At 41.5% G+C, this 26609-nt stretch overlaps 1 protein-coding gene across 1 annotated transcript in view; it reads right to left on the bottom strand.

Moving 5' to 3' along the window:
- LOC132393891 (multiple C2 and transmembrane domain-containing protein 1-like) overlaps window positions 1–26609 on the bottom strand; it is a 600107-nt gene that overhangs the window by 9083 nt on the left and 564415 nt on the right. The window contains exon 21 of the mRNA XM_059969303.1: window positions 3142–3239. Within this exon, the coding sequence (XP_059825286.1) occupies window positions 3142–3239 (98 nt within the window). The remainder of the gene's footprint in view (window positions 1–3141; window positions 3240–26609) is intronic.

The following is a 26609-nucleotide window of genomic DNA, read 5'->3' as shown; positions in this document are numbered from 1 at the left end:
AGCTCCTGGCCTTCACATGTGGCTTATCTACTAAGCCTAACGGAACTATTTCTACGGACAGGAGAAGGGGCAAAGGCAGGTTACTGGCATCCTAAACTTGGTCACCTCAGCAGATGGGCCTCATCAGCCTGGGTGGCAGCTCATCTAGTAGGAAAATTCTGATCTCAAACCTCTGCTGCCTTGTGGCTATATGCAATTATGGGGAAGACTTTGGAGTAAACCTCACGGAAAAATTTGGAGCTGGAGTCCCTAAGGCATTTCTATGTTGAGTTCAACACTGACCTGACAACTGCTGTGATGCCACAAGTTTCAAAATGTATTGGTCTTTGCCATTCCTTTGGATTCATCGGCTGCGTGGAGAGGGGATAAATTCATTCCAAACATAGTATTTCTGTAGGAGTTCTTATATTTGTCATCAAATATAAGAACTCAAACAAATACTATGTTTGGAATGAACTGTCATTCTCATCTTTGATGGTGTTTCTGGGATTGCATACCCAGAGTTATTTTTCCATTTTGATATACAGGTAGTCCCCGAGTTATGAACCTCTGATTTACTGACAACTTGTACTTACGAACCGAAGAAGGAGAACGCCATCCGCCATTTTAAGTTGTTGCCGTTGACACTGTGTTGAGTGTTTAACTTTGTATTTGGCTTAAAATTTTCTTAGTAAGACCCCCCCCCCCCCAATACCGTTCAGCTGGTAGCGCAGTGAGATCAGCACCGGCTCGCGATTCGAGAACGGAGGTTCCCGAGTTCGATCCAGTGACACACTGCTCTCATGCCGGGTTTTTGTCGATCCAGTGACTCCCGTACTATCCGTGCCGGATTGATGTTGAGCTCACAACTCGACCTCGTAAAAAAAAAACACTGCCAGCTCCAGTTTAAATTCCCATGCGGAATATTGTGGAGGATCAAATACCCACACCCAGCACAGCCCCCACTTGTCCTATTTAGGATCCCGGGAATACAGTGCAGTAGTCCTTAGGACCCAGTGGACCTCGGGAGCCAACAGAGTTCGAGACCTGCCGCCCACAGGGTTTCTGTTCCATTGACGGGAAGCGATTGCAATTGAAAATAAAGTGGAAATAATAAAGCATTTGGAAAGAGGTGAAACGCCATCAGTCATTGGAAAATCGTTAGGCTACAGTCGGTCAACAATCGGAACAATTTTAAAGGATAACGGATAAAGTGAGAAGAATGGAGCATGTGAAAAGCCCTGCCCCGATGGAAGCTACAATTATTACTAAGCAACGCAGTGATTGAATTACTGAAATACAGTACATACGCTTCTTAAGTGTTTTATATACATAGAAAGGTAAAATATATACTAAGACAAACGTTTGACTAACTGACGCTAAATAATACCAGATGTACTTGTTCCAACTTATGTACAAATCTGACTTAAAGACGGACTTAGGAATGGAACTTGTACGTAATCCGGGGACTGCCTGTACTGTACGCTCAGTGGCCACTTTATTAGGCAGCTCCTGTACCTAATAGTGGCCACTGAGAGTATGTCTGTGGTCTTCTGCTGCTGTAGCCTATCCACTACAAGGTTCGATGTGTTGTGTTTGCAGAGGTGCTCTCCTGCACACCACTTTTGTAACGTGGTTATCTGAGTTACTGTCACCTTCCTGTCAGCTTGAACCAGTCTGGCCATTCTCTTCTAACCTCTCTTATTAACAAGGCATTTTTGTCAACAGAGCTGCCACTGGATGTATTTCTTTTTTCACACCATCCTCCATAAATCTGGTGACTGGTGTATGTTAAAATCCCAGGAGATCAGCAGTTTCTAAGATACTCAAACAACCCTGTCATTCCATGGTCAAAGTCATTTAGATCACATTTTTCCCAATTCTGAAGTTTGGTCTGAACAACAAAAATGAACCCCTTGAACATGCCTGCATACTTTTACACATTGAGTTGCTGCCACATGATTGACTGATTAGATATTTGCATTAACGAGCAGATGTACGGGTGTAGCTAATAAAGTGGCAAGTGGGTGTATATCATAGTCATTGAAAATAAACTGGTGAGGATTACAAGTTGTAAATTGTACTTGCGGTAAATCACTGAGACCATACAAATACACAAAGGAAAATCATGCATAGTGTGTCAGGATTTCTCACATCAGTGCTCTATGTTCAGAGTCCTTCAGTCACTCTTATTTATACTGAACTGTTACTTGTTTGGAATTAGAAAGTTTACTCTCTGCCATACTGTTAGAGCAGCTAAAAAGCTGCATAATTGAAAATTAAAACTTCAATTTAGTACCTGAACACATTAATATCAGAACCAATATTTCACCAGTGTTCTGATTTTGACAATCAGAGTAGGTAGTTTAAGTGGTTCAGCATGGACTAGATGGACTGAAGGACCTATTTCTGTGCTGTACTTTTCTATCACTCCATGACATGATGGAAAAGACCAATCAACTAGCAAAAGTTGCTATCCCATTTGGAGTTTGAGAACCAGAACCAGGTTTAACATCACTGGATTATCAGTGAAACATGTTGACTTAATAATAGAGGGGGAAAACTGTGAATTACAGTACCTTTACAAAATGGTTACATAGGTAGTTCAAAAGTAGAATTTTAAAACAAGTAGTGAGTTCATGAGTTTAACATCCACTCAGAAATTGAGTGGCAGAGGGAAAAAATCTGTTCCTGAATCGTTGAGTGTGTGCCTTCACACTTCTGTACCTCCTTCCTGATAGTGGCAGTGAGAATAAGGCATGACCTTGGCGATGTGGGTCCTTAGTGATGGACGCTGCCTTTTTGAGGCATCACTTCTTGAAGAGGTCCTGAATACTACAAGTGTTAGTGCTCATGATGGAGCTGATTCTTTGCAGCTTACTCCAATCCTGTGCAATAGCAACCACCAACACACCCCCAAATCATAGCTGCTTTGATATGTTTGGCCCAGGTTAGATCGTCAGACATATTGACACCCAGAAACTTGAAATTACTCGTTCTTTCCACTTCTGATTGGAATTTATTCCAAAAGGTTATGATGAATTTCCCCTCCCATACTATTCCCTTTGTCTGTCTCCATTTTGCCCTCTGAAACCCAAGATGTTCAGTTCTGTTTAACAATCATGCTCTCTTGTTACTTTAAACAGATAGAGTGGTACTTACCATTTGTATATCAGAATGTACTCTGGAGAGAAAGTCCAGCAGTTCATTGTTATCAATGAGATATGGATTGCGAAGTTTTTTAGTGAATTTGTGGATACCTGTGAAAAATGTTAAAGAAAGGAACTCAGACTTTTTTTTTCTCAACTCTTAGGCGGTTAATATAATCAACATTCGATTGAGACTATTCATACCTGTAAGATCAGCAAAACTATGTACACAGTTAAACCATCTTACATGGTTTCTTATTCATTTTTGCATTAATGGACCATGTCACTATCTATTAGTTTTAACTCACCTCAAGACCATAAGATATCGATGTAGGAACAGAATTAGGCCATTTGGTCCATTGAGTCTGCTCTGCCATTCCATCATGGCTGACTTATTATCCCTCCTAGTCCCATTCTCCTGCCTTCTCCCTGTAATCTTTGATGCCCTGACTAATCAAGAACCTATCTACCTCCACTTTAAATGAACCCAATGACCAGGTCTCCACAGCTGTCTGTGCCAATGAATTCCACAGACTCACCACCCTCTGGCTAAATAAATTCCTCCTCATCTCTTTTCTAAATGGGCATCCCTCTATTCTGAGGCTGTGGCCCCTGGTCCGAGACACATCCACTATAGAAAACACCCCTCTATATTTGATAGGTTTCAGTGACACTCCCCTCATTCTTCTAAACTCCAGCGAGTACAGTCCCAGAGCCATCAAACAGTCGTCATACCATAACTCTTTCTTTCCAGTAATCACTCTTGTAAACCTCCTCAAATTAAGGCATAATTAGTACTTCTCCTGGGAGGCAGTGACACCGGATAAAGTTCCTGTATGTGTTGCTGTGGGATCCTAATTTATTTCTTTTGCAGTTTGAAATCCTACAGCCTAAGATCTTGGATTTTGTTTAAGAGCCAGCAGATCTGTTTGAAACTATTGGCTTTTGCCCATGTTTGGGATTCCTGAATGTAGGTGAGAGTCCGGAACTTGCACTCAGCTGATTGCAATTCAGGGGATGTCTGTGCTCTGTTTCTGAGCTCAGATTTCTGCAGGGAACACAAACTTTTATAGATTACTTACTTAACTGATGCTGGGTTATTCTGCTATTAGTCTAAAGGCCTATTCAGTTTAATAGTGATAAAGAATTTGGAGTCAATGTAATTTTGCAATTTTAAAAGTTAAATATATTGCTTTCTAATGTCTTTAAGTGTTTTATTTTTTCATTTTCACAAATGAAATATCCAATTTCTAATCCAAGAACAAATGGCATTATGGATATTTTTGCCAGCCATGCGCTATGTGACCAAACTTCAGTGGTTCCCAAAGCAATTCTGGAGGGGATGGAGGGACCTGTCAAGTTTGATGGAGAAGAACTTGCACTGAGCTAGGCCAAATGATGAGCTGCAAAATAGCTGCCTGGAAGAGGTTGCACTTGGATATCTACTTCAGGTCAAAGCTGCAGCAAGGAGAGGCAACCAGCAAACTAAAACTACACAACAGTCAGGAGAGTATCCTGACATTCTGCAGTTCTTCTGTAATCATGATCTCAGGCAATCAGTTGAATATTACATGACTATCAGATCTTATAGTGTTTCCTTAAGAGGAAAACTAATTTGAAATTCAACTGTTTGCACTTTTTGTTAAAACAAAAGTTTTACAAAGTTAACTGTATAATGGGAAGATGCAAAATGCAAAATAACTCATTGATTCACAGCAGAACAGATGATACAATGTTAAGCACCTTTTCCTATGCTATTTAAAGCAGGTTTCCAAGCTTGCAAACTTCCTTGGGAATTCAATATACCCCAGTACAGAGAATAAGCAAAGTTTATTTGAATTAGTGAGAGCCACGCTATTGATGGATCAGAAATGTATTGGATGGCTTGCATCTATAACACAGTGCCAACAGAATGGTAGTTTTGTAGAAGGTCTCAAGGGGGAAAACAAAAGTCCTCTGTTGGTCTTCACTGCTGCTCCTCAATTTCCCCTTACTCCACAAGCTAGCAGGCAGTAGCCCTTCAATCCACTGTTTGACACCAGAACATCATGAAAGTTACATCTAGAATTCAAGGAGGCAACCCAACTGAACAGAATCCAACCTGAACAGACATCGTATTCATAAAAGGCAAGTACTATACAAGACATGCAAGCAATGGGAAAGTTAGTTGAGCCTGACCTAAAACTGGCTTCAATTTCAAACTTAAATGTTGCTGGTGGGCAAATGCCCAGTCTGTTGTTAAGTTGACCATGAACAACAAAGAAACAGGAACTAGATAGCAGTAATAAGACCATAAGATGTAAGAGCAGAATTAGGCCATTCAGCCCATTGTTCTGCTCCACCATTCCATTATGGCTGATCCCAGATCCCACTCAACCCCATACACTTGCCTTCTCATCATATCCTTTGATGCCCAAACCAATCAGGAAATGATCGACTTCCGCCCTAAATATACCCATAGACTTGGCCTCCAACGCAGTTCATGGCAGAGCATTCCACAGAGTTATTACTTCTGTTCTAAAAGATCACCCCTCAATTTTAAGGCTGTTCCCTCTAGTTCTGGATATCCCCTCTGTAGGAAACATCTTCTCCATATCCACCCTATCTAATCCTTTCAACATTCGATAGGTTTCAATAAATTCACCACGCATTCTTCTCAATTCCAGTGAGTACAGGCCCAAAGCTGCCAAACACTCCTCATATGTTAACCCCTTCATTCCAGATTCATTCTTGTGAACCTCCCTTGGACTCTCTCCAATGACAACACATCCTTTCTGAGATATCTGTTACCAGTCCTGCCAACATGTTTCAGCCAAAACGTTGACTGTAGTGTCAACTGCAAGTGTGTTTTATTTTCACATAGGTGATTTAAAGCTTGCTGATTTGTATATTTAAGAAGCCTAAAACTTTCTAGTCACAATTTCAAATTAGTGAATCATCATGCTGAATAGATTACAATTTAAAATATTAAGGACTTACACCCATTTTCATACATAAAGTTTGATCTTTTTCTTTGAACTAAGTAGCCTTTGTACATCAAGTCATCTGAATGAAACTTTAAATTTAAATAAAATAACTTCATGCACTCATGACAGCTACAATAACTTCAAAATTTCAGGAAGCTCACAGTCCTACTCTTAATGTTGATGTTAAAATCTTATGAGTATTTGAATGTGTAACACTAATGGCTGAATGAGGCAGGTAACTTTGTATTTTAATTTCTAGTTTCCTCAGTCAAAGTGGTTTACACACTGTGATGCTGAGCATTTCTAGCATTCTGTTGTATTCAAATATTCAGCAGCTGTAATGTATTTCACAGATCCAGCATTGTTTCTTTCTGTTCTCCTCTATCCTTATTCATCTCCTCCTGATTCATTCACCTTCACTGCACTATTTCTGATATTCAGTTCCTCCTGGTCATTAACCTATCACAATCATTCCTATTTATTCTGTTCATGCCCCCCACCCCTCTCCCCTGCAATTTAAAACATGTTTAATTTCTAACTTTACCCACTTTTCTAATGATCTTCCTCTCACCTGCTGAGTATTCCAGCAGTTCATTATGAGAATTAAAGTTTTTCTTATTTATTTCTGCTAATACACGACATTCAGAAATAGCCCAATTCATTCTGTTGCCTGTCAATTTTATGAAATTGTAAATGAAAATGCAGATTCCACATGAAATCATTCAGACTTTAGTAAAATCGAAGGAATATATATTAAATCAACCAACATTTGCAGGCTTTAAGTGCTATCCAATTCAGTAAAACAGTGCACAATGAGCATACTGTGCTATAATATGTTTACATTGTGGTACTGAAAATAGTTTGAAACAAAATGTTTACAAAACAAGCCAAATTAATTTCAGACATATACTATTATTTAACTTGAATATCCCTGACCAAAGTGAGTGAATTGAAATGTTAAATCTGTATTTCTAACTACAAGTATTTGTCAAATAACTTTGCTGAATATTTCTATATTTTTCTATATCAATTCAGCTTGAGTTTTTAATGAAATTTGCAAGCAGAATTAGTGGAACCCAATGTTAACTGATCCTTGTGTTCACCTCATCCTTAGACTAATACAAAGTCCACTGGAGACCTGAAGGTGGCCTCTCCTGAAGCTAAAGCCTGTCTGTGTGAGAATGAGTGGGTGGGGGGTGCAGACAAAAGTGGCTTACTTTTGCAGTCCAGAGTCCATCCTTTTCTGATATCTGTGATATCTTTTTATAACTGTGAAGTTACTGAAATAATTTTGGGGCAGTGTGCCATTTTCTAATGCAAGTATGTAGTATGCATTGAGCTGAACTGTCCGATACTTATGTCACTTGCTGGTTCTCTTTCCTTTTATTTTCAGTCTGTATATGAATTGTTAGACATCCTTTGCTGAAATCAAAGATCTCAGATCCAAGACTTACTATATATTTTGACTACATTATAAACCTCTTGTAACCTAATACTATCTTTAACTTCTCTTGTTAGTCAGAGTTGGACAGTCTTTCCTGTGGGGCTTTTATTTCTTAAGGGAACAGAATATCTTGTAAAATTTTAATAGTTCAACTTATTAAATCTCAGAAAGGCTAAGCTCTTTTGTAGATTAAATTATTATTTTTAAAGATTAATTTTTTTTTACTTTGGTGCAGAATTATGAAGCAGTTCTCTAAAGAGCAATGCTAGGCTTTAGTAGGCCATCTGAAGATCAAAAGCCAAAAAAGACAATGCCCTACAGAGACCTGTTCTATATAGACAGCCCAATGTGGTCTGTGTCTGAAAATGATCAACTATAGAAGCTATACAATAAACCTATTTTAACTTTAGGGCACAAAAGCTCTCTCAGGCAGACTGCCCCTCATCCTCCCAGACATTGTTTGTCTGAACTTAACCCAGATAATAGTTCTCATAGTGCACATACAGTATAAATAGCAAAGTTATAGAGAATTGGAACAGTCAAGTTTAAAAATAAACTCAGCAGCCTTCCAAAACATTTCATCATAATCTTTGTGTTCACCTCATCCTTAGACTAATACAAGGTCCACTGGAGACCTGAAGATGGCCCGTCCTGAGGCTAAAGCCTGTCTGTGTGTGAATGAGTGGGTGCGGGGTGCGGACAAAAGCGGCTTACTTTGCTATTGCTGCTTGTGTTGCTCTGCAGAACATGATATTTTATGTTGGTGCCAGAATGTATTGTGACACTCACTAGCTGCCCCAGCAGGTCCTTGGGTGTGTTCGATGTTAGTGCAAATAACACATTTAACTTTATGTTTTGATGTACATGTGATAAATAAATTGAATCTGAATCTATTGTTACTATTATTTTCAAGCTCATTTAATAGTTCCAAAAGAGAATAATTAGTTTCAGTTCTATTGAAAATATATTTGACCTCCTTCAGCATTGCAGGAAATGTAGGTTATAGTATAAAATTTTCAGACAATAAATCATGCAATTTGTGGTTCAATCTTAATGGCATTAACTCCATAATATATGTTCTTTTAATATTTTTCCTTGTTTCTAGATCCATTCCGACTCAGTCCCATTGCTATCTCAGGTTCAACAGATGATATTTGTTCATTGCCTAGATATATCATTATCATGTGTCCAGTTGTATGACATGCATAATCATCTAAATGTAAAATGATTTATCAAACATAAGGACACAAACACAAGACACTTTGCAGATTCTGGATATTAAAAGCAACACACAAAATTCTGGAGGAACTCAGCAGGTCAGGCAGCATCTATGGAGAAGAATAAACAGTCCTCACCTACCACCCCACCAGCCTCTGGGTCCAACGTATATTTCTCTGTAACTTCCACCACCTCCAACGGGATCCCACTACCAAGCACATCTTTCCCTACCCCCTTCTGCTTTCCACAGGGATCACTCCCTATGCGACTCCCTTGTCCATTCGTCCCCCCTATCTCTTCTCACTGATCTCCCTCCTAGCACTTATCCTTGTAAACAGAACAAGTGCTACACCTGCCCTTATACTTCCTCCCTCAACACCATTCAGGGCACCAGACAGTCCTTCCAGGTGAGGCGACACTTCACCTGTGAATTGGCTGGTGTGGTATACTGCGTCCGGTGCTCCCGGTGTGGCCTTTTATATGTTGGTGAGACCGACGCTGACTGGGAGACCGTTTCCCTGAACACCTACACTCTGTCCACCAGAGAAAGCAGGATCTCCCAGTGGCCACATCTTTTAATTCCACGTCCCATTCCCATTCTGATATGTCTATCCATGGCCTCCTCTACTGTCAAAATGAAGCCACATTCAGGTTGAAGAACAACATCTTATATACCGGATAGGTAGCCTCCAACCTGATGGCATGAACATTGACTTCTCTAACTTCCTTTAATGCCCCTCCTCCCCTTCTTACCCCATCCCTGATATGTTTAGTTTCTCCCCCCTCCTTTTTTTTCTCTCTTTCCACCCATCACTCTGCCTGTTCTTCATCTCCCTCTGGTGCTCCCCTCCCCCTTTCTTTCTCCCTAGGTCTCCCGTCCCATGATCCTTTCCCTTCTCCAGCTCTGTATCCCTTTTGCCAATCACCTTTCCGGCTCTCAGTTTCACCCTACCCCTTCCAGTCTTCTATCATTTTGCATTTTCCCTCCCCCTCCTACTTTCAAATCTCTGACTATCCTTTTAGTTAGTCCTGACAAAGGGTCTCAGCCCGAAACATCGACAGTGCTTCTTCCTATAGATGCTGCCTGGCCTGCTGTGTTCCACCAGCACCTTGTGTGTGCTAGTTGACAGTTGAGGGTGGCATAGTAATTAACACAACACTTACAGTGCCAGTGATCTTGGTTCAATTCCCACTGCTGCCTGTAAAGAGTTTGTCTGCATGGGCTTTCTCCCACAGCCCAAAGACATACTGGTTGGTAAATTAATTGGTCATTGTAAATTGTTTTGTGATTAGGGCAGGATTAAATTAAGGAATTGTTTGAAGGGTTGGAAGGGCCTTCTCCACGCTGTATCTCAATAAAATAAAATAAATAAAATAGACGCTTCAGTCTGAGACCCTTCATCAGGACTGGAAAGGAAAGAGGAAGATGCCTGAATAAAAAGGTAGGGGGAGGGGGGAGGAAGACAAGCTAGAAAATGATACATGATAGGTGAAGCCAGGTGGGTGGGGAACATAAGGAACAATTTTGCCTTGGTCCCCCAATGTGTTTCTAGTAACTGAGTCTAAATATACAGTAGCTTTCCATGAGAATGAAAAGCAATGAAAGATATTTCTGCTCTATTTGTATCATCAATTGTAAAGCTGACAGAAAAGCTCTGCACTGGGTCCACCAAGCAAAATAATTCTCTTACTGAAATAGCTCTATGCAAAACAAATGCCTGTCAGGAGCACTTAACTTTAGTCCTTTGCATCAATATTAATTTACTCAGCGATCAGAAAATGAACAATTTGTAAACGGTAATGAACCCAATTACCATTCTTTCCCTGTGATAGCTATTAACAGTTCCTGAGAATCACTACAGATTCCAAATTTAATTTCCTGATCAAAGCTAGTACAATCCTGTTTCTTTCACACACAAAGCGAATGATAAGACAAATCTCACTTTAAATTGATATACTGTTAAAAGATAAGGAAAATTACATTTTTACTTAACTGCAGAGCCAGTCAGCACAGTGAACAGAAGTTGCTTAATATAACTCCATGCAACCCCTACATTGTGAAATATGACAATGTGCTTTCTATACAGTTTGATGAACTCCTGCCTAATTTTTCAATGTATTAAAGTTATTTGAATAATTAATCAGTCTGCAGTAATTATTGCTGGGACTGTTGGAATATATTTATAAGGAAAGATTGAATAGGTTAGAACTTTATTCCCTAGAATGTAGAAGATCGAAGGGAGAATTGATAGAGGTATACAAAATTATGACTGGTATAGATAGGACAAATGCAAACAGGTTTTTTCCTCTAAAGTAGGGTGGGACTAAAACCAAGTTCATGGGTTAAGGGTGAAAGGGTGTTTAAGGGAAATATGAGGGAAAACATTGGTGGTGGATGCAGGTTCGATTTCAACATTTAAGAGAAGTTTGGCTAGATACGTAGATGGCCGGGGTACGAAGGGCTATGGTCCAAGTGCAGGTCGATGGGAGCAGGCAGTTTAAATGTATTCAGCACAGAGTGGATGGGCCAAAGGGCATGCTTCTGTGCTATACTTTCCAATGACTATATTTGAATGGCAAGTTTTAGAGTTTTCTATTGTCTCAAATAATTTTATCATTGTGATAAATCGTTAAAACATAGGTATAGTAAATTCACCATCATTCATCATTCTCTGCCGTGTTGTATGACGTGACCAAGCATGGTTTTCCATCTGTCCTTAATGTGAGAAGTAGTGAGAGATTGTTGCCCATGAAGGAGACTCCCCCCTCCTCCCCACACCACCACCCTCACTCTCCTCCCCATACATAACTATAATTGTCCTTCGCAATTTTTTATACAGAAGAGGTTTGCCACTGCCTTCTTGGATAGTCTTCACAAGACGGGTGACCCCAGCCATTATCAATTCTCTTCAGAGATTGTCTGCCTGGCATCAGTGGTCACATAACCAGGACTTGTGATATGCACCAGCTGCTCATCTGACCATCCACTACCTGCTCCCATGGTTTCACGTGACCCTGAAGGGGTGGGGGTGCTAAGCAGGTGCTACAGCTTGCCCAAGGATGATGTGCAGCCTAGCAGAAGGAAGGAGTGCTTTACACCTCCATCCTGCCACCCTTACAGAAAATGACTGTATCTAATAATTGAATGCTTCTGGATAGTGTACCTGCCTAACATTTAGTTTAAAACAGAAAAGTCTGAGGATTGAGTCATCCAAGGACAAATAAATTGCTATAATTTATTTCTGGAGTTGCACACTATTGTATGTTTGGGAAAGTTATCAGAAGTTGTCCAATACACAATGTCTACCATTGCAGAAAATACATGCTTGACACAGCTTCAGATTGTTAGACCATAAGACAAAGGAGCAGAAGTCAGCCATTTGGCCCATCGAGTCTGCTCTGCCATTTTATCATGAGCTGATTCATTCTCCCACTTAGTCCCGTTCCCTCTCCTTCTCACCATAACCTTTGATGCCTTAAATCAATCTCTGCCTTAAATAAACCCAATGACTTGGCCTCCACTACCGCCCATGGCAACAAATTCCACAGATTCATCACCCTCTGGCTAAAAAAATTTCTTCGCATCTCTGTTCTGAATGGGCACCCTTCAATCCTTAAGTCATGCCCTCTCATACTAGACTCCCCCATCATGGGAAACAACTTTGTCACATCCACTCTGTCCATGCCTTTCAACATTCAAAATGTTTCTATGAGGTCCCCCCTCATTCTTCTAAACTCCAAGAAGTACAGTCCAAGAGCAGTCAAACGTTCCTCATATATTAACCCTCTCATTCCCGGAATCATTCTAGTGAATCTTCTCTGAACCATCTCCAACATCCGCACATCCTTTCTTAAATAAGGAGCCCAAAACTGCACACAGTACTCCAAGGTCTTACCAGTGCCTTATAGAGCCTCAACATCACATCCCTGCTCTTATACTCTATTCCTCTAGAAATGAATGCCAACATTGCATTTGCCTTCTTCACTATCGACTCAACCCAGAGGTTAACCTTAAGGATATCCTGCATGTGGACTCCCAAGTCCCTTTGCATCGCAGAACTTTGAATTCTCTCCCCATTTAAATAATAGTCTGCCCGTTTATTTCTTCTACCAAAGTGCATGACCATACACTTTCCAACATTGTATTTCATTTGCCACTTCTTTGCCCATTCTCCCAATCTATCCAAGTCTCTCTGCAGACTCTCTGTTTCCTCAGCACTACCAGGCCCTCCACCTATCTTTGTATCATCAGCAAACTTAGCCACAAAGCCATCTATTCCATAATCCAAATCATTGATATACAACGTAAAAAGAAGCGGCCCCAACACGGACCCCTGTGGAACACCACTGGTAACCGGCATCCAACCAGAATGGGATCACTTTATTCCCACACTCTGTTTCCTGCCAAACAGCCAATGCTCTAACCATGTATGTAACTTCCCCGTAATTCCATGGGCCCTTATCTTGTTTAGCAGCCTCATGTGCGGCACCTTGTCAAAGGCCTTCTGAAAATCCAAATACACAACATCCACTGCATCTCCCTTGTCTAACCTATTGTAATTTCCTCAAACAATCGCACTAGGTTTGTCAGGCAGGATTTTCCTTTAAGGAAACCATGCTGAGTTCTGCCTATCTTGTCATATGCCTCCAGGTACTCCGTAACCTCATCCTTGACAATCGACTCCAACAACTTCCCAACCACCGATGTCAAGCTAACAGGTTTATAATTTCCTTTTTTATTTCCTTGCCCTCTTCTTAAATAGCGGAGTGACATTTGCAATCTTCCAGTCCTCCGGAAACAGGCCAGAATCTATTGACTTTTGAAAGATCATTGCTAATGCCCCCGCAAACTCCACAGCTACTTCCTTCAGAACACAAGGGTGCATTCCATCTGGTCTGGCAGATTTATCTACCCTTAGACTATTCAGCTTCCTGAGTACTTTCTCTGTCGTAATTGTGACTGTGCACACTTCTCTTCCCTGACACCCTTGAGTGTCTGGTTTACTACTGATGTTTTCCTCAGTAAAAACTGATGCAAAATACTCATTCAGTTCCTCTGCCATCTCCTTATCTCCCATTACAATTTCTCCAGCATCATTTTCTATCGGTCCTATATCTACTCTCACCTGTCTTTTACTCTTTATATACTTGAAAAAACTTTTAGTATCCTCTTTGATATTATTTGCTAGCTTCCTTTCAGAGTTCTTCTCCCTCTTAATGACCTTCTTAGTTTCCTTTTGTAAGTTTTTAAAAACTTCCCAATCCTCTGTCTTCCCACTAATTTTTGCTTCCTTGTATGCCCTCTGCTTTGCTTTTACTTTTGCTTTAACTTCTCATCAGCCATGGTTGCATCCTTTTTCCATTCAAAAATTTCTTCTTTTTTGGAATATATTTGTCTCGCACCTTCATCACTTCTCGCATAAACACCAGCCACTGTTGCTCTGCCGTCCTTCCTGCTAGTGTCCATTTCCAGTCAACTTTGGCCAGTTCCTCTCTCATGCCACTGTAATGTCCTTTACTCCACCGAAATACCGACGTATCGGTATTTCTTTGGTAGTTTGAACGGAGCACAACTACGCAAGCACGTGAAGATCGGCCTCTGAGACTGCAGGAGAGTTTAAAAAGTGAGCAGATTGAAAGGGGAAAGGTCATTTCTTCGGCAGTTTGAACAGGGCACGACTGCGCAAGCACATCTGTGATAGCAGGATAGTGTAAAAAGTGAGCAAATTAACGGGAGCGGGCAATGGAGTAGTGGGAGACAGAGTAGGAAGGCTTTGGCTCAAGAGGCTTCGGTGAGCAGAGGCTGAGGACGAACTTGCTCCCAGGCAGGTAAGGCCAGTCAGCTCCTTTAATTAATCTTATTAACTTAGAAATAGGTCTTTTTTCCCCCTTTGGCGAATTAACCCAGACAGATGGAGGAACAGCAGGGCTCACACAGCTAACAGTACAAGATAACGGTTTAAAAAGTTTGTGTGTTTGGCAAGGTAAGTGGGTGAGTAGAATTATTTTTCCTTGTTTCATTCCCATAGAATTAGGAGGCATGTCTGCAGGGTTAGTGCTTTGTTCAGGGTGTCAGATGTGGGAATCCTGGGAGACCTCCAGCCTCCCTGATGGCCACATCTGCGCCAGGTGCACCGAGATTCAGCTCCTCAGAGACCGTGTTAGGGATCTGGAACTGCAGCTTGATAACCTATTGCTTATTAGGGAAAGTGAAGAGGTGATAGACAGGAGCTACAGGGAGATAGTCATCTCTAGGCTACAGGGGTCAGAAAACTGGGTGACTGTCAGGAGAGGGAAGGGAAATGCCTGGATAGTGGAGAGCACCCCTGTGGTTGCCCCCCTCAGCAACAAGTATATTGTTTTAGATGCTGTTGTGGGGGATGACCTGACAGGGGACGGCCATGGTGACCGGGTCTCTGGCACTGAGTCTGGCGCTGTTGTGCAGGAGGGAAGGAGGGAGAAGAGGAATGCGGTAGTCATAGGTGGTTCCATAGACAGGGGAACTGTGAGCCTGATAGAGATACCCACATCGAGTGTTGCCTCCCAGGTGCCAGGGTATGGGATGCTTTGGATCGGGTCCAGAATATTCTGAAGGGAGAGCGTGAGCAGCCAGCAGTCTTGGTACATGTTGGTATCAATGACATAGATAGGAAAAGGGAGGAGGTCCTGAAGAGAGATTTCTGGGAGTTAGGAAGGAAGCTGAGAAGCAGGACCTCCAGGGCAGTAACCTCAGGATTGCTACCTGTGCCACATTCTAGCGAGGGCAAGAATAGCAGGATCAGGCAAATGAATGCGTGGCTGAGAGACTGGTGCTGCGGGCAGGGCTTCAGATTCTTGGATCATTGCGATCTCTTCTGGGGGAAGTATGACCTGTTGAAAAAGGACGGGTTACACCTGAACCCAAAGGGTACCAATATTCTGGCGGGAAGGTTTAATAGAGCTGTTAGGGAGGGTTTAAATTAATTTGGCAGGCGGATGGGAACCAGAATGATAGAGTGGAGAAGGGGGAAAAACAGAAATAAATCTAAGATAGTGAGCAGTAAAGATATCAGGGAGGACAGGCAGGTGATGGGGCAAATTTGCAGCCATTGGGATAAGTTGCAGTGCAATCACAGCAAAAAGTACCAAATACTGGACTTAAGATGTTATACTTAAATGCACACAGCATAAGGAATAAGGTGGATGATCTTGTCATACAGCTACAGATTGGCAGGTATGATATTGTGGCCATCACTGAGATGTGGTTAAAGGATACATGTCTCTGGGAACATCCAAGGATACACAATGTATCGGAAGAATAAGCAGAGAGGGTGGTGTGACTTTATTGCTAAGAAATGATATTAAATCATTAGAAAGAGTTGACATAGGATCGGAAGGTACAGAATCTATATGGGTTGAGCTAAGAAATCTCAGGGGCAAAAGGACCCTGATGGCAGTTATCTACAGGCCTCCAAACAGTTGCAGTGATGTGGACTACAAATTATAACATGAAATAGAAAAGGCTTGCCAGAAGGGCAGTGTTATGATAATTGTGGGGGATTTTAACATGTGAGTGGATTGGGAAAATCAGGTTGGCAATGGATCTCAAGAGAGAGAATTTGTAGAATGTCTACAAGATGGCTTTTTAGAATAGTGATCATAACATGATTGAGTTCACTGTGAAATTTGAGAAAGAGAAGCCGAAATGTTCATGGAGATTAATTTGTTTTTACCAATGGAAAGTAATTTGGATCAAACTGTTTTCATAGAAGCACCTAGATGTGGGGTTTCTTCTGCAGCATGTTCTGCTTATGCAGTAAATTCCAGCTAATTGGGCTATTGATTAATTGGTGCAGTCATTTATTTGGGACATAAGAAATTGGAGCAGGAATAGGCCTTCCGGCCCATCGATGCTGCCATGCCATTCAATAAGATCGTGGCTGATCTGTCCGTAAACTCAGCTCCATCTACCTGCCTTTTCCCCATAACCCTTAATTCCCTTACTATGTAAAAACCTATCTAACTGTATCGTAAGTATATTTAGTGAAGAAGCGTCAACTGCTTCCCTGGGCAGAGAATTCCACAGATTCACCACTCTCTGGGAAAAACAGTCTCTCCTCATCTCTGTCCTAAATCTTTTCCCTGAATCTTGAAGCAATGTCCCCTAGTTCTAGTCTCACCTACCAATGGAAACAACTTTGCTACTTCTATCTTATCTATCCCTTTCAAAATTTTGTATGCTTCTATAAGATCCGCTCTCATTCTTCTGAATTCCAGAGACAACTCATAAACAACAAAAATAAAATTGATAAAATAAGCTGGATTCCCTTTGACGATTTGGGACACTGTGTCACTTAAATGAGAGAGGAGACTGTTGCTGAATAGCTTCTAACTAGCATCAGATGTGTGCACATTCATGGCCGTTAGACACTACACTGTGCTTCAAGCGAACAGTTTTTAGTTGCATTAGTTGTGTGTGTGTTTGTGTTCTAAAAGCAATGATTTTTGTCACTGACAGTTAGCAAGAGATAAGCAGTAAGGCAATTCAGAACTGGTTTGCTCACTGCAGTTTCAAGCATTCAGGCTTGGAGTTGCCAGAAACAGCTGAGAGTGAAAATGAAATACTTCGACAAGTTAGGAATTATGAAGGTATCAAAAATCATCTTGAATGTTAAAATGAAGACTTGGAGGATGCAATCATCTAAAGCATTGTATGAAGACAGTCCATTATTTAACCAGGTGTCTGTGTTGATTTTGTTCATTTACAGTCAATCAAAAGAACACAACAGATGAATTCCTTGATCGATAATTATTAGTAACTAATACACAGTTTTATAGTACTGTAGAGCTATTGGTAGTGTTCTCATTTGTTATTCAGTTAAACAATAGTTTGTCTTTTTTATATCTTACAAATATTTCCATGGAAGTTTGGATCATGGCAGCTGCTGAAATGGGCCAAAATGTATTGAAATGTAGAAACATTCAAACACAGAAAACCTACAACACAATACAGGCCCTTCGGCCCACAGTTGTGCCAAACATGTCACAACCTTAGAAATTACTAGGGTTACCTATAGCCCTGTATTTTTCTAAACTCCACATCCAAAAGTCTCTTAATAGAATCTATCGTATCTGCCTACACCACCGTTGCCGGCAGCCCATTCCACGCACTCACCACTTACAACTTACCCCTGACATCTCCTCTGTACCTACTCCCCAGCACCTTAAACCTGTGTCCTCTTGTGGCAACCATTTCAGCCCTGGGATAAAGCCTCTGACTATCCATATGATTGTCAGAGGCTTTTTGGTTATCCCACTCTAGGCAGGATGTTGAGGCTTTTGGAGAGGGTTAGGAAGAGGTTCACCAGGATGCTGGCTGGTTTAGAGGGCATGTGCTATTGTGAGAGGCTGGAGTGCCAGAGGCTGAGGGGAGATCTGATAGAGATTTACAAGATTATAAGAGGCATAGATAGAGTGGATTGGGAGTATCTGTTTCTCAGGCTCAAAATGTTTCATACCAAAGGACATGCATTGAAGCTGAGAGCTTTTTATCTGATTGCTGCACAACATTGTGGCTGAAAGTCTTCTTTCGAATGTTCGATACTCCTGTTCCCTCCCACATCCAATGACATACCATTAGGGTTAGTGACTTCAACACATACCATGTTGGAGGGCATTCTGGAAGCATGGCGATTCTTGCAGGCTACCTCGTAGCACAGTATTCAAGTGCATTTCACTGAATCTTTCGATATACATGTGACAAATAAAACTAATCTTTAATCATCATTGTGCAAGGTTTGTTTATATCTTGGTGTGTGTTTATTTCCCCAGGGTTCTTTCATTTAGACAATAGACAATAGGTGCAGAAGTAGACCATTCGGCCCCTCGAGTCTGCACCGCCATTCTGAGATCATGGCTGATCATTCACTATCAATACCCAGTCCCTGCCTTGTCCCCATATCCCTTGATTCCCCTATCCATCAGATATCTATCCAGCTCCTTCTTGAAAGCATCCAGAGAATTGGCCTCCACCGTCTTCCGAGGCAGTGCATTCCACACCTCCACAACTCTCTGGGAGAAGAAGCTCTTCCTCAACTCTGTTTTAAATAACTGACCTCTTATTCTCAATCCATGCCCTCTGGTACTGGACTCTCCCAACATCTGGAACATATTTCCTGCCTCAATCCTATCAAATCCTTTAATTATCTTAAACGTTTCAATCAGATCCCCTCTCAATCTCCTCAATTCCAGCGTGTACAAGCCCAATCTCTCCAATCTCTCTGCGTAAGACAGCCCTGCCATCCCAGGAATCAACCTAGTGAATCTACGCTGCACTTCCTCAATTGCCAGAATGTCCTTCCTTAAACCTGGAGACCAAAACTGTACACAATATTCCAGGTGTGGTCTCACCAGGGCCCTGTACAAATGCAAAAGAACATCCTTGCTCTTGTATTCAATTCCCCTTGTAACAAAGGCCAACATTCCATTTGCCCTCTTCACTGCCTGTTGCACTTGCTCATTCACCTTCATTGACTGGTGAACTAGGACTCCTAGGTCTCTTTGCATTTCTCCCTTACCTAGCTCTACACCGTTCAGACAATACTCTGCCCTCTTGTTCCTGCTTCCAAAGTGGATAACTTCACATTTATTCACATTGAATGACATCTGCCAAGTATCTGCCCACTCACTCAGCCTATCCAGGTCTCCCTGTATTCTCCTAACGTCCTCTTCGCATGTCACACTGCCACCCAGTTTAGTATCGTCAGCAAACTTGCTGATATAGTTTTCAATGCCCTCATCTAAATCATTGACATAAATCGTAAAGAGCTGTGGTCCCAATACAGAGCCCTGTGGTACCCCACTAGTCACCTCCAGCCAGTCTGAGAAACACCCATTCACTGCTACCCTTTGCTTTCTATCTGCCAACCAGTTTTCTATCCATGTTGAAACCCTGCCCCCAATGCCATGAGCTCTGATTTTACTCACCAATCTCCTATGTGGCACCTTATCGAATGCCTTCTGAAAATCTAGGTACACAACATCTACTGGCTTACCCTCGTCTAACATCCTTGTTACACCCTCAAAAAACTCCAACAGATTAGTCAAGCATGATTTGCCCTTGGTAAATCCATGCTGGCTCGGCCTAATCCTATTTCTGCCATCTAGATGTGCCACTATTTCATCCTTAATAATGGACTCAAGCATCTTCCCCACGACTGACGTTAGGCTAACAGGGCGATAGTTTAAGAGATTGATTCTGTTGTTAATTAAGCTGAGGTAAGGATCAGAAAAACAATCACTTATGATACTGCATCATCGTTGGCAGAATACCAATGCCACCTCACTTCGGGTTGGACCAATGAACTTACTGATAGGTCTGCTGTCATAGACACCCAATAGTCTGGTCTTCATGGCTTAGCATGCTCCAGGAAGGCTTTGCAAACCAGTTTATATAATTCTGCACTCTTCTTTCTCTACATATGTCCTGTACCATTCAGGCATTGAGTTCTGGTGAACAGGACACATCAGGACCAATTGAGCTCTCACCTTCAATGCATGCCTTTTCTTCAAATATTTTGAGCCTGAGAAACAGATACTCCCTGTCCGAGAAAATTAAGCTCATGGCAAATGCCAATGGTGCCATCACAACAAACATCTCAATCCATGGTCAGAAACCTAAGACAGTGCAGCAGTTCAAATACCTGGGGGCAATCATCAGTGATGAAGGATCAAGACCAGAAGTTCTGGCAAGAACCACACAGACAATGACTGCACTATCCAAACTCAAGACAATATGGAGGGAAAGCAACATCACCATGAAGTACAAGATCAGACTCCTACAGGCATTGGAAATGAGATGCTATTGCAACATCTTGGGCATCTCATACTTGGACCACATCACAAACGAGCAGGTCCACAAGACCATCCAGCACCACATTGGCCCTCATGAAGACTTTCTCGCAATGGTGAAGAAAAGAGAGCTGAGATGGTACAGCCACGTAACAAGATCCAGTGGCCTTGCAAAGACCATTCTACAAGGAACTGCGAAGGGGAAAAGAAGGAGAGGCAGACAGGAAAAGATGGATGGACAACATTAAAGAAAGGACAGGGAAAACACTTGCAGTGACCCAGGCTCTGGCACACAACTGCGACAGATGGAACAGACTGCTGCAAAGCTTGTCATGACGGCGCCACGACGACTCCATCAGGACTTAAGGGCGTAAGGAAGGATATGGAATAAGGTAGATAAACTTGCAGTACAGTTGCAGATTGGCAGGGAGGATATTGTAGGCATCACTAAATCATAGAACATAGAATAGTACAGCACATTACAGGCCCTTCAGCCCACAGTGTTGTGCCAACCCTCAAACCCTGTCTCCCATATAACCCCCCACCTTAAATTCCTCCATATACCTGTCTAGTAGTTTCTTAAACTTCACTAGTGTGTCTGCCTCCACCACTGACTCAGGCAGTGCATTCCATGCACCAACCACTCTCTGAGTGAAAAACCTTCCTCTAATATCCCCCTTGAATTTCCCTCCCCTTACACTAAAGCCATGTCCTTTTGTACTAAGCAGTGGTGCCCTGGGGAAGAGGCGCTGGCTGTCCACTCTGTCTATTCCTCTTAATATCTTGTACACCTCTATCATGTCTCCTCTCATCCTCCTCCTCTCCAAAGAGTAAAGCCCTAGCTCCCTTAATCTCTGATCATAATCCATACTCTCTAAACTAGGCAGCATCCTGGTAAATCTCCTCTGTACCCTTTCCAATGCTTCCACATCCTTCCTATAGTGAGGCAACCAGAACTGTACACAGTACTTCAAGTGTGGCCTAACTAGAGTTTTATAGAGCTGCATCATTACATCGCATCTCTTAAACTCTATCCTGAACTCTATCCTTAAACTCTATCATGGCTGAAAGATTATACCTGGGAGCATAATGTCCAAGGATGTACATTGTATTGAAAGGACAAGCAGGAAGGCAGAGGGGGCATCGTCGTTCTGTGGTTTAGAATGAAATCAACTCATTAAATAGAGAGGACATAGTGTTGGAAAGTGTTGAGTCACTGTGTATATTTCTAAGGAACTGCGAGGGTAAAAAGACCCTGAAGAGAGATCCTAACCTACCCATCTACATTTTCATCCAGGTCACGTATATATATCAAAAAACAGGGTCCTGCAGAACACCACTAATTACAGACCTCCAGCTCGAATAAGTCTGTTCAGCCACTGCCCTCTGTGCCTGTGTTGCCTTTATGGCATTTGTTTAGTTTATAATATTTTCACTTTAGTAATTCGTTTGTTATAATTTTCTAGTTAAAGTTAAGATTGCTTAAAGTAAATTCGTTGTCTGTGATATATCGCGGCACACAATGACGTCACACCCGGTTTCGCCGCGTCTTGTGGGAAAATACTGGTTTGGAGAAACGGGAAGGAGTGGGCTCATATGTGCAGGATCAGCGCAAGAGAAGTTTTCTTTCTACGCACTAGAAAAATCAGTGAAGCAACGCCGTAAGTTCATGAGATAATCGATGTGTTAAATTAAAAATGTTAACGCTGATTCCGTTAAAAGTAATGACGGTTGATAAGGTTTATGTTTTTGTTAGTTAAAGAGTTGCGGATGGTTTGTGTTGAAGTGTATTTAAAGCAGTCAATGTCATAGGTAGATTCTGACTGTATGCTGCACTTTAATGTAATGTAGTTGTTGTAGTTTTACTTTTGCAAGTATTTATGATGTAAATGTGATATCAAGAAGGAAACAAATACTGTATACATTTTGTACTGTTTTATCAACAGTTTTCACCATACGTTAACATGGAAGAGTGAACAGTAAATGGTTAATCTTACTGTGATCCTGTTTTCATTGACTACAGTTTACCTTGGTGTTTAGTTCAGAATTCTCTTACACCTGAGCAAGAACACTACAGCGCCCAAGCCAGCTCTGAATCCAAGCAGGCCATTCATTGCAGATTCCATGCATCTTAATGCACCCAGAGAAAGCCCACATGGTCACAGGGAGAATTTCCAATCTCCTGACAGACAGTGGTGGGAAGTGATCTCTGATGCAGTAAAGCATTGCGCTAACTGCTACACAACCGTGCTGCTCCACATTCAACAGGAAGGATATTAATCAGGTTGAAAGAGTGCAGAGAAGGTTTACAAGGATGTTGCCGGGACTTGAGAAACTGAGTTACAGAGAAAGGTTGAATAGGTTAGGACTTTATTCCCTGGAGCGTAGAAGAATGAGGGGAGAAGCCTAGTGATTTACCATCTATAGTGCTATTCTAATGCTTTTGAACAGTTGTTTGGGAGATTTCAAACCATCACAACCTCCAACACAGACCCAAACTGATAACCTTGTCTCTGTGTTTTTTTCCTGCGGGCAGAGGAAAACAAGAGGAAGAAGCTATTGTTAATGAGGAGAATGGAAGACAACACTAACACATGATCTCTTGATGATGTCAGACTAAAACTGTTTTACTGATACCTGTTTTAGAGAGCCCTTAACAAGGGCAAAAGTCCTCCCTGCATCCAGCCTATCAAGCCCTCTTAAGAATGTGCTTCAATGAGATCCCACATTCTTCAGAGCCCTAGGTCAGGGTTTTCAAATCTTTTTTATGCCATGGATCCCTACCATTAACTGAGGGGTCTGTGGCCCCAGCTTGGGACCCCAGGTTTAATATTCTCAAATCTCTCTTTCTATCATTGCTGAAATCAGTCCAGTGAACCTTCACTACATTCCTTCTATATAGTATAAGTATATCCTTCATTTTATTTAAGTTGACTAAATCTGTACACAATGTCCCAGGCACAGATACAGCATATATTGTAGTAAGTCAGCTTTACTCAAGTCCTTTTATAATGAAGGCCAACATATTATTTGCCTTTCTAATTAACAATCTCTAATTGCCCTTGAATTGAAGAGCAAGAACCAGGTGGGCTTTTAACCAGAATCTACTAATTACTGACACTAGTTTTTCATGATTCTAAATTTCTTTTAATTAGACTAATTTTAAATTCCCTAGCTGCCCTGATGCAATTCCATAAACCTGTAAGACACAGGAGGAGAATTAGGCTATTTGGCCCATCAAGTTTTTTCAAATATGTTAAAAATAAAAGAGAAATGAGAGTGGATATCGGACCACTAGAAAATGGGGTGCAGTTACTATTACAAGAGAGAAGGTGCTCAAAAAGCTGAAAGACCTAAAGGTACATAAGTCACCCGGACCATTCGAACTGCACTCCAGGGTTCTGAAAGAGGTAACGTTAGAGTTTGTGGTGGCATTAGAAATGATCTTTCAAAAATCATTGGACTCTGGCAAGGTGCCAGAGGACTGGAAAATTGCAAATGACACTCCACTCTTTAAGAAAGGAGGTAGCCAGCAGAAAGGAAATTATAGACCGGTTAACCTGATCTCAGTGGTTGGGAAGATGTTACGAGTCAATTGTTAAGCATGAGGTGATGGAGTACTTGTGTCATAGGACAAGATAGTACGAAGTTAGGATTTTCCTTAAGGGAAAATCCTGCCTGATGAACCTGTTGGAAATCTTTGAAGAGATTACAAGGAGAATTGATAAAGGCATGCAGTGGATGTTGTATATTTGGACTTTCAGAAGACTTTTGACAAGGTGCCACACATGAAGCTGCTTCTCAAGACCCCATAGTATTGCAGGAAAGTTATTAGCATGGTTAGATTATTGGCTGATTGGTAGGAGGCAACAAGTGGGAATAAGGATCCTTTACTAGTTGGCTGCCAGTGACTAGTGGTGTTCCACAGGAGTCGTTGTTGGGGCTACTTGTTTTTATGCTGTATATAAATGATTTAGATGATGGAATAGGTGGCTTTATTGCCAAGTTTGCAGATGATATAAAGACTGGTGGAGGGGCAGGTAGTGTTGAGAAAACAGGTAGGATGCAGAAACACAGAAAACCTACAGCACAATACAGGCCCTGCAGCCTACAAAGTTTTGCCGAACATGTCCCTATCTTAGAAATTACTAGTCTTACCTATAGCCCTCTATTGTTCTAAGCTCCATGTACCTATCCAAAAGTTTCTTAAAAGGCCCTATCGTATCTGCCTCCACCACCATTGCCAGCAGCCTATTCCACACACTCACCACTCTCTGCATTAAAAAAAAACCTACCCCTGACATCTCCTCTGTACCTACTCCCAAGCACCTTAAACCTGTGCCCTCTTGTGGCAGTCATTTCAGCCTTGGGAAAGTCTCTGACTATCCACATGATCAATAGCTCTCATTATCTTATACACATACATAAGAAGGACTTAGACAGATTAGGAGAGTGGGCAAAAGAGTGGCAAATGAAACACAATGTTGGAATATGCATGGTCATGCACTTTGGTAGTAAAAATAAATGTGCGGACTATTTTCTAAATGGGGAGAAAATCCAGGCATCTGAGATGGAGAGGGAGTTGTGAGTCCTTGGGCAGAACATCCTGAAGATTAACTTGTAGGATGAGTCGGTGGTGAGGAAGGCAAATGCCATGTTAGCATTAATTTCAAGAGGTCTAGAATGCAAGAGCAATGATGTGATGCTGAGGCTTTATAAAGCACTGGTGAGCCTCACCTTGAGTATTGTGAACACTTTAGGGCCCCTCATCTTAGAAAAGATATGCTAGCATTAGAGAGGGTCCAGAGGAGGTTCACAAGGATGATTCTGCGAATGAAAGGGTTGTCATAAGAGGACATTTGGTAGCTCTGGGTCTGTATTCACTGGAATTCAGAAGGATGAGGGGCGATCTCATTGAAACCTTTTGAATGTCGAAAGGCCTAGATAGAGTAGATGTGGAAAGGTTGTTTCCTATAGTGGGTGGGTCTAGGACAGGAGGGCACAGCCTCAGGATAGTGACGTCCATTTAAAACAGAGATGCTGAGAAATTTCTTTTAGGGTGGTGAATTTATGAAATTTGTTGCCACTTGCAGCTGTGGAGACCAGGTTGTTGGGTGTATTTAAGGTAGAGACTGACAGGTTCATGATTGGACATGGCAACATGGTTACAGGGAGAGGCTGGGAACTAGGGTTGAGGAGACAAAAACAGGATTAGCCATGATTGAATGGTGGAACAGACTCGAAGGGCCAGATAGCCTAATTCTGCTCCTATGTCTTATGATCTCAGTCTGACTTATTATTCCTCTCAACAAATGCTCCCTCTAATTTTTAGTTGTCAGTGTGCGCAAAAATCTTATGCTGTGCAAAATTTTTCCTGTGACAAAAGTATGGGCACTGAATCCACACACAGTTTATGTAGGTTTACAAAATATTTTACATAAAACTGCACAGAATAACAACAAAATAACATACATATTTAAGTCGGTTATATTTTCTCTCTCCTGTCTTTGGCATTTACCCATTCTTTGTAAACTCTATCTAGACTAATAGAACTTCCACCCAATTGAAAGCTTTTGATTCTCATTAACATATCCAAATAACATTCACCTAAACAGTTTCTCAGCCTGTTTTTGAGTTGATTCATTAGACTAAAACCTTGCTCACAGTCCACACTAGACACAAGAAAGGTTCCCCCAATGTCCACCAACTGTGCAAGGTCGCAAAACTGTTCATTTTGATGTACAAATGCCACCATTTGAGCAAAGTTTGAAATCATTAAACTGTCTATTACAGTATTTTCAGCTAGAAAATCATGATTATTTTAGACATAAGGCATTAACTTGTTCATTGCCAAATGTGAAGTTTATGATATGAACACTGTCTACCAAACATGGGTACCGCCATGATGCAGCTGTACAAACCGGAACAGAAAAGGTGAGGTTGTAGCGGTGTGCTACACGCAGCGCTAAAATTACGACACGGAGTCGGTAACTGCAGTCGAAGGAAAAAACTTTATTCGAAAAC

This window comes from Hypanus sabinus, chromosome 5 (assembly GCF_030144855.1).
Source record: "Hypanus sabinus isolate sHypSab1 chromosome 5, sHypSab1.hap1, whole genome shotgun sequence".
In the NCBI taxonomy this organism is placed as follows: domain Eukaryota; kingdom Metazoa; phylum Chordata; class Chondrichthyes; order Myliobatiformes; family Dasyatidae; genus Hypanus; species Hypanus sabinus.
This window is presented reverse-complemented; position numbering and strand designations above follow the sequence as displayed.